The following is a 9,669-nucleotide window of genomic DNA, read 5'->3' as shown; positions in this document are numbered from 1 at the left end:
GTAATTCCTCAACTCACAGCAGAAGAACGGGAAGCAGATGGAGTAGAGGAGCCTACCTGATTGGTCACCTTGTTGGCTCTTGAGATTTTTCTTTCTCCTTTCCCATATCAGGCACCTAGGTGAGAATAAAGACACTATGATATCTTGCAAAGACTCCTCATTTAAGTTTTTTTATCTGTTCCATTTTAGAAAAAGAGATGCTTTTCTTGGTTAATGATTCCCAACCTACATATAGAAGATCAGGGAGGAGTTTGAGGATTTGTAAGACTTCTGAAAAAAATAATGACATTCAATCATTCACATTAATTAATTTATTATTTAATTCCTTCATTTCACACATTTGGAAACACTAATATATGCTTAACATGTGTTTTATTAAGTGATGAACATATAAATATTCCTTCCTTTAGGGAGTTTAACTTCTAGCAGGAGAGAGGGACATGAAACAAATAATCATACAATATTTAACTGTACTCACTTATGATAAGGAAATGCCCAGAATATGAAAACAGCATACTAAGAAATCTTAACCACTATGAGCATTTGGAAAAGGCTTACTTGGGATGTATATATAGGCTTTGACTCGGCAAAGAAGAGTTGTATGGGAGGTAGAGAGAGGCATAAAGAACAGGGAAGAACATATGTGGAAATCCTGTATCAGGAAGTATCTCACTCGGATCCAGGAACTGAAACACTGAAAATTTGGCTGGATTACAGAGACCAAAGGGGAGAGAAATAATGTAAGTTGGTGTGGGAGCAGAAGATAGGCATAGGAGCTGAATCCTGCTATATCTGGAGGGCTAAGATAAAGATTTGAGGGGTGCCTGAGTAGCTTAGTTGGTTGAGTGTCCAACTTCGGCTCAGGTCATCGTGGTTTGGGCCCACATCTGGCTCTGTGTTGACAGCTCAGAGCCTGGAGCCTGCCTCACATGCTGTGTCTCCCTCTATCAGCCCCTCCTCTGCTCTCTATCTCTCTCTCTGTGTCTCTCTCTGCCTGTCTCTCTCTCTCTCTTTCAAAAATAAGTACACATAAAAAAATTTTTTAAGATAAATATTTGAGACTCCGTTCTAGGTACAATAGAAGCCCTTAAAGGAGCTTTTGCTGGTGATGAATAAAATCATATCCCAAATCCAAAAAGTTTATTCAGACTTCAGAATGAAGAATTATTGGCAGAGGCACTACTAGGTGGAGGATGGTCTGTTGGGAAGTCCGGGAGAAATGGGTTATCTTATTTATTGACTGTACAAAAGACAGAAAAGGAATACTTATTTCATATGTTCTGAAGCAAGTGTGAAGTTGGTTAAATGTTGGTTTGATGAAAGAAGAAGTTTTAAGAATGACCCCAAGTTTCTGGTATGTTAGGAGATTCTCAAAATAAAAATTTTGTAACTGGCAACTCCCATATCCTATGTGTGGTTGTTTCTTGGGCACCTTTATTCCCGGCTGGTTTAAAATGAGATTATGGAGAATTATAAATTGTTAAAATTTGTGAAGGTTAAATATTAATTTTAACAGTTTTATCCACTAATGCTTCTGTTTACAAATGTAGACCATCATAAATACAGTGAAGTGAATGCCTAAACATGTGGAAGAACACACACACATATGTGTATGTATGAGACCGTATGTGTTTGTGTGAATGTGGGTTTGTGATGGCAGTGGAGCTGTGGGTAGGTGTTTGTGTGGTAGTGGTGTTGTGAGTTTATAGTGGGTTTTTTTATTATTATTATTATTTAGCAAAATGCTTTACACTATCAAGCCCTTGTGTGCTGCTGCTTCATTTCATGTGATTGTCTAGGAAGCAAAAGGACATAGTGATACAAAAACCTCCTAGATGCTGTTTTTAACATAACTGCCCCCTCTATTGTTCTTCTTCTCTATTTATAAAGCCATTTACCTGTCTTCTATGAAAATATATTTTCAATTTAGGAGCTGCAAGCTAAGTGGGAGAGTCCAGCCTCCCCCAACAGTAAGACCATGACAATGAATTCAACTGCATCACATGCCAACCACCACAGTTTCATTTTGACAGGTATCCCTGGGATGTCAGATAAAAACCCATGGATGGCCTTTCCCTTGGGATTTCTCTACACACTAACTCTCCTGGGAAATGGAACCATCTTAGCTGTCATCAAGGTAGATGAGAGTCTCCATGAGCCTATGTACTACTTCCTCTCTATCTTGGCTGTCACCGATGTTAGTCTCTCCATGTCCACCTCGCCCTCCATGCTCAGTATCTTCTGGTTTAATGCCCCTGAGATTCCCTTTGATGCATGCATTACACAGATGTTTTTCATCCATGGATTTGGAGTGGTAGAATCAGGAGTATTAGTGTCCATGGCCTTTGACCGTTTTGTGGCCATCCGAGACCCATTACGCTATGCTTCCATCCTCACCCATGACATCATTGGAAAGATTGGAATAGCTGTCCTCATCCGGGCAGTCTGTGTGGTTTTGCCTGTGCCATTCCTTATAAAGCGGCTACCTTTTTGCCGCTCCAACGTCTTGTCTCATTCATACTGTCTCCACCAAGATGCAATGCGGCTAGCCTGTGCCAGCACCCGCATCAACAGTCTCTATGGCCTCATCATAGTCATCTTCACATTGGGGCTGGATGCCCTCATCATTCTCTTTTCTTACATGCTCATCCTGAAGACTGTGCTGGGCATTGCTTCCAGAACTGAAAGGGTCAAAGCCCTCAACACCTGCCTTTCTCACATTTGTGCTGTGCTCCTCTTCTATGTTCCTCTCATTGGTGTCACCATGATCCACAGATTTGGGAAGCATCTATCACCAGTAGTACACACACTCATGGCCAATATCTATCTGTTACTCCCCCCTGTACTAAACCCCATTGTCTATAGTGTGAAGACTAAGCAGATACGAAGGCGGATCTTACACATGTTACAGGGGAGAAAAGACAGGGCCTAGGGAAGTGGAGTCAAGTATAAGGTGTGGCCATTTCAGCAGTTCCAATGCAGTCAGATTATGCACATCTAGTGAAATTCAAGGGTGGGCAAGGATCGTGGGTGACGAAATAACACGGGTCATTCTTGTCCTGTATGCACTCCATTTTGAAATCTGGTGTCACATACAAAATCTAATTTAATTAACATCATAATTTTTCTTCTTTGAAACTGGGAGATGAGCATCAGTAATGGTATAAATTATTACCTGTGTATCTAGATAGCACTTATGAGCATTTACTCACATAAGATGAAGTAGCATTCTTTCTTTAATCATCAATTAAATAATGATTACATAAAGAAGAATTCTAGAAGCACAACAACACTACTGAAGGGTTGGACCTCTGAGATATTGTTTTGTTTTGTTTTTCTTAACAATAGAGCAAAGAAAACTGTTACAGAATCAAATAGCATTTATGTTTTGGTATTTATTGAGTGAAGAGTACCTATGATCAAATTAAAACAGATACATCTGTGGTTACTTGATTTACACCTTTTTTTTAAAGTTTATTTATTTATTTATTTTGAGAGAGAAAGAGAGCATGTGCACGTGCATGAGCAGGGGAGGGGCAGAGAGAGAGGAAGAGGGACAATCCCAAGAAGGCTCTGTGCTTCTTGAGCAGAGTCTGATGCAGGGCTGGAATTCACAAACAGTGAGATCACGACCTGAGCCAAAACCAAGAGTTGGCCGCTTAACTGATTGAGCCACCTAGGTGCCCCTACACCTTTTCTTTTAGGGAATATCACTTCTTTACAGAGTTATAATAGTCTTAGTTTTCTGCCACATGCTTAGTAGAATAATAGACGTTCTACCCTTACTCTTTTGACACAGTATGAGTGAAGACTATTTTACTGTGTACTCGATGATCCAACTAAATTTACTCCTGGGCTTTTTTATGAGGACTAGTGAAAACTTTCAGCACTGGGAAGAAGTTTAAGAAAGCAGTGAACGCATGTGTGAGGATGAGTATGTCAAATGCAGTGTGCCTTTGCATTGATGCTAATACCTGTTTTAAGTATTTTATTAATCATTACACAATGAAATTGCTAGGATAATTATTTGTTCATTCAATAAATAGGCATTTAGCCCTAATGAAATGCCATTCATGATGCTAGACCATGGAGATATATTCACCAATTTGCTGCTCAATCCCTGGCATATTTCTCTGCAAGGAAATACATATACCATTACAAGCCAAGTAGATTATTACATTACAACATCACATTTAATTTATTAATACTGATAAATAATGCTATCTGTCTTTATATATCTTAAATAATATCCTCCCAACAATCTTTCAGAGTAGGTGTGAGCAATATTTGACACCTGGGAGAAATAAGATTTAGAGCAGTTAAGGAACTTGCTTGTTAAACAGTTTCTAAGTGTTAGAATGAGATTAAAATTTAGATGTAAATTTTAAAGCCTATGAACTGAGACTTGATCCATATCTCGGGGTTTCCTAGGCTGGCAGGCAAATTCCATGGGGAGGAAACAAACCTAAGACACAGATGCATAGTAGATAAACTAGGAATCAATATTGTCAAAACCTTAAGAAGAAGTTCAACTGCCAGGATGAAAGTTAATAGTGGCAGTTACTTGAAATGGTTGGTGGCTGCAGAAATATTGATGCTATCTAAATGGAAACATGAGTCCCAAAAAGGACACATTAAAATCAGTTGGCCTACAAAGAGAAAAAAATAGAACTTTATTTGTATTTAAGTTTATCTCAGCCTTCAAAAATGTTTATTTTTCTTAATGTGTTACCATATACAATTTTTGAATAAATGAATATAAAATATAAACGTATTGGGGAGTGTCCTTTTTTTCCTATATAGATACATAACTAAAATCTTGAAAACTACCACTCTAGACTAAGGATACAAGACAACCACCAGGGGATATCTTTACAGTGCTCACATACTGTAGTGACAGAGGAAATGAGCTGAAAGTGCCCTTTGCACACCATTATTCTCTGATTCTCTGGTGGGGCCATGAGGTAGCAAGATCAAAAGTCTAAATTCTTTAGCAGCAATCGATACACATACTCCACATCTTTACTGTGCAGTCCCTCCTGTGGCTTCTGCAGTCTGGCTTTTGTCTCCATTAATATATGATAGCTACGTTTTGCATGACTCAGATCTCTTTATAATTAACAAACCAAGTATTTTCCTCTTAATCCTCCTTCAGCTTAATTTATTTGGGCAAATTACAAATATTTGCAGTCCCCTTTTCTTTGCTGATTTCATGGCGCTCTATTACATCTACTTCTTCTAGCTTCTTTTGTCACCTGCCTTTACTTCTTCCTTTCCCACAGGATGTGGGTATTTCTCAAAGTTTCCCCCTTGTCACTCTGCTACCTCAGTAACTCTCTTCTGCCAAAATGCCATTCATGGTAATGGCTTTAAAATATAGCCCAATGGCTATAGGTAATGGTGCCTCAGTGGCTCAGTTGTTTAAGCGTCCGACTTCAGCTCAGATCATGATCTCATGGTCTGTGAGTTAGAGCCCTATGTCAGGCTCCATGCTGCCTGCTTTGGATTCTGTGTCTCTCTTTCTATGCCCCTTTCCTGCTCACTTGCTCTCTCTCTCTCTCTCTCTCTCAAAAATAAATACACATTAAAATATAGCCCAATGGATCTCTCCCCTTCTTTTCTCCTTCATGGTCTAATTTTTCATTTGTAATTGCCCTTGCATTATATCTATGTGGAATTTTTTATATACTTCAATTACCACACAAGCTTTATTTAACCCTTGCTCTTCCCTACAGTAATCACTTTCTAGTTCTTTCTTTAAAGGTATAAACATGCTTCATTTATACAACATTCAAAAACATACTGAAACATATTCAGAAACTCAGTTCTTGATTCTTTGATTTGCCTGTGTCATCCACACCCATGGTAATCAGTATTGTTTGGTCCTCTTGCAAATGTAAGATACATTTTTTTTTTTGGTCAGAATTATGGAATGGAATGAGGAGAGAACCTCTCTAAGTAGGAAGACAACAGCACAGGAATAATATGTCAAACTACATGTTTAACTATGTCTTAAAATAAGATGTTTAGGAAAATTTAATTTGATACGTGACTAAATTTACTACTTGTTAAGGAAGGATTTATCAGATGGAGTATGTCTGTTGAAAACAATTTGGGGAAAACAGATTTATATATCCTAGATATGGGAATGTTCACATGAAAACCTAGGCTGCTAGATTCATCTCCTGGTTTATTTCATAGAGTGGCCAATTTGTCACAGCCACAAAGTGCCACATGTTCATCAGTCATCACCTGTTAATACTTAGGGCACAATTCAAGTCTACCTTCAGACATGAACCATTAAACAGATATAGCATGCTATAAATTTAAAAATCAAATGAAAATTAAATTAGCCTATGACTAGTAACCATACATACAAAACAACAAGATTATACCCTCAAAACAACAAAACAAATAAAAGCCATGTTGTACATGGCCACGTTGACAGAAACACAAAGACTTAAGTTCCTCTGGCGTGCACACATTCTGAAAACAATTTGTTTAATTCTCAGTGTGGGAACAAAACTTTTCCTTCTCATATACTTACACTTCAGGACAGCTGCACCTGGCTGGGAAGGAGGAAGTGAGCGGGAAGCTAAGTTTCATGAGAGGACCACGTGAAGACAGAGAACAGAAAAATAGACTATTAGCAGCCTCCATGAGAAGACAGAGAAAAATGCTCAAAGAGTATTTCATGAAGTATTGTTATGCCTTTTGCTCTGCAAACTCCCTTCATCACTTTTTTTAAAGAAACCTACAATAAACACCTACATTACTTTCCAAAAATGTGAATTAGAGATCTAGTTCACTGCAACAACAGTGTGGAGACTGGGCCACAGAGATCCCTGATATGGAAAGATAATAGAACATAATCTCTCACCCAGATCTATTCTCTTCAAGATTTCCTTTTCTCATTAAAAAAAATTAGCATTTCAAAACAATCTTAAAATACAATAGATAAGCAACTCCTCCACACTCAGCACAGAGCCCAACACAGGGCTTGATCCCACAATCCTGGGATCAAGACCTGAGTGGAAATCAAGAATCAGTTTCTCAACTGACTGAGCTACCCAGGATCCTCCACTCCCCCTTTTTAATTCAGTTCATCTCAGCCCATCCTCTCCCTGCCCCTCTATATGGACCTGCACTTAACTCCCCTCATCACACCAGAAACCACAATCATGCCCTATGGCTCAAACTGCACCCCGTTTGTCTTCCTGGGAAAACCCACACCCCATCTACTCAGACCAGGAAAAAAAGTGGCATCCACACAATTTTATTGTATTGTATAGAAAATTGTGTGCTTTGGTGTCACTGCAGTCAAACTGCTGTAAAAAATTTCAAACTTCTCACTTCCTGTATTTGCCTCATCACATATAGTTAATAGTCTATAACACTCTCCCTCACAGAGATGCCATAATTACCGAATAAAATAACATGTAAAAGGCTCTGGCACTGTGTCTTTTGCTTAGTGGAGAGTCTACAAATACAAGTTCTCTTATTCTCTTACATTTGATATTCTTGAACACTCCTTATAGTCGCATAGAATCTCATAGTTTACAATTAATTGTACTCATATGATTAAACTTACTTTCATAACAACACTAGATGCCAAGGTAAGAAAATAAGGAGTGTCACACGTGGAAAAGCAAAACCTCACTCTTAATCTTTTGATCTCAAGTTATGCAACATAGTTGGCCCCTGATCAACTGTATACATTTATATTCTTTTTTTTTCTTAGTTTATTTACTCATTTTGAGAGAGAGAGTGTGTGTATGTGTGAGAAGGGAAGGGACAGAGAGAGAGGGAGGGAGAGAATCCCAAGCATTCTCCACACTGCCAGAACAGAGCCCAATGCAGAGCTTGACCCCATGAACCATGAGCTCATGACGTGAGCTGAGATCAACAGACATTTAACCGACTGAGCCACCCAGGCACCCCTACATTTATAACCTTAAACCTAAAATTTGATCAGTTTTCTGATTCATATTTTATTTTAATAATGTATTATCCCCAGATGTTCTCTTATTATTTAATGAGTATAGTTCATTTCTCCCCTTTTAAACTAATGGAGACCTTTCTTAATTCTTGAGTTAGAATGTGAAATTGATTTGGCAAGCTTCAATTTAAATGGCATTAAACTCATGACCTATTTGTGTTCAAAACAGTTATTTAAAAGCTGAATTAATAATATGCCCTACCTTTAGCTATTACATGCCAACTCATAAATACAGGGCTATAGGACAGTACATTGAACAGTTCCTAAAGATGTCACTCTTTCTATACTAGGCAAAGAACAATTTGGCACAGGAAAAGGAAAGTATACTTTGAGTGCAGGGAAATCCCTCTTTGCCCAATTTAAATCACACAGAAAACATGAAAAATATAAACCTTTATTTCTCATAGTCATAATTGAGCCTTTACAGAATAGATTCTTCCTCTTTCAAACTGGTTGACCCTAACCCTCTGCAGTGATCTTGGTTTGAACAAATATTTGAATTATTTTCTTTCTCATCTCCTTGGTCTTCACGGTATAGACTACAGGGTTTAGCACAGGGGGTACAAGAAGGTAGGCATTAGCCATGAGGACATGAGTCAGTGGTGAAAGATGCTTTCCAAAACGATGGATGACAGACAGCCCAATGAGTGGAACATAGAAGATGAGTACAGCACAGATATGTGAAACACAGGTGTTGAGTGCTTTCAGCCGGCCCTCCCCTGAGGCAATGGCCATTACCGCTCGGAGTATGAACACATAGGAGAGGAGGATAGAGAGGGAGTCAGAACCCTTGGTGAAGATGACAGCAATAAGGCCATAGAGACTGTTGATACGAGTGCTGGCACAGGCAAGGCGCATGACATCTTGGTGAAGGCAGAAGGAGTGGGAGAGGATGTTGGAGTGGTAGAAGGGAAGTCGCTTGATGAGGAAAGGCACAGGGAAGACCACACAGACTGCCCTTGTCAAGATGACTGTCCCAGCTCTGCAGACCACACCATTGGTTATGATGGTCCCATACCTGAGGGGGTTCCAGATGGCTACAACCCGATCAAAGGCCATGGCCACCAGTACACCAGATTCAATGGCTGAGAAGGTGTGAATGAAGTACATCTGAACAAGGCAGGAATCAAAGGCAATGGACTTATAGTTAAACCAGAATATGCCTAGCATAGAGGGCAGAGTACAGAGGGTAAGTCCCATGTCTGCCAGTGCCAGCATGCAGAGAAAATAGTACATGGGGATATGCAGGGATGATTCAGACTTGATGGTAGAGATGATAACACCATTGCCAAAGAGGGCAATGACATATATAGCACCCAGTGGGAATGCTATCCAGTAATACTTTTGTTCAAGCCCTGGAATTCCCGTTAAGACAAAGTAAGGGTGTTGGAAGTGAGAGTGGTTATTATCTGCCATGAAGCCAGTGTGACACAGGCATGAGGAGAGAGCTTGCAGGATCCTGATGGGTGACCTCCTAAAAATACAGTGACAGGGATTAATAATATAGTAGAATCTGACTTTCCTTAGAGTGAAACAATGTTATTTTCACATTAGTAGGGAGGGTATAAGAGAGAAATGAACCTCTGAAATTACTACTCCTCCATATATCCTGTTGAGAAAGCATCTCCTGGCCCAGGAGAAAAAGACTCGCCCAACTACAAATAAGTCAC

At 39.2% G+C, this 9,669-nt stretch overlaps 2 protein-coding genes across 2 annotated transcripts; one reads left to right on the top strand and one right to left on the bottom strand.

The window, feature by feature from the left end:
• Positions 1 to 1,978: 1,978 nt before the first annotated feature.
• On the top strand, positions 1,979 to 2,932 carry LOC123602436 (olfactory receptor 51H1-like). Its single transcript, XM_045486924.1, has one exon. The coding sequence runs from the start codon at positions 1,979 to 1,981 to the stop codon at positions 2,930 to 2,932; it is 954 nt and encodes a 317-aa protein (XP_045342880.1).
• A 5,526-nt stretch (positions 2,933 to 8,458) lies between these two features.
• LOC123602435 (olfactory receptor 51H1-like) lies at positions 8,459 to 9,415 on the bottom strand. Its single transcript, XM_045486923.1, has one exon. It carries the CDS (start codon positions 9,413 to 9,415, stop codon positions 8,459 to 8,461), a length of 957 nt encoding a protein of 318 aa, XP_045342879.1.
• Between the last annotated feature and the right edge of the window lie 254 nt (positions 9,416 to 9,669).

This window comes from Leopardus geoffroyi, chromosome D1 (assembly GCF_018350155.1).
Source record: "Leopardus geoffroyi isolate Oge1 chromosome D1, O.geoffroyi_Oge1_pat1.0, whole genome shotgun sequence".
In the NCBI taxonomy this organism is placed as follows: domain Eukaryota; kingdom Metazoa; phylum Chordata; class Mammalia; order Carnivora; family Felidae; genus Leopardus; species Leopardus geoffroyi.
The sequence above is the reverse complement of the archived record's forward strand: the minus strand, read 5'-3'. Positions and strand labels throughout refer to the sequence as shown.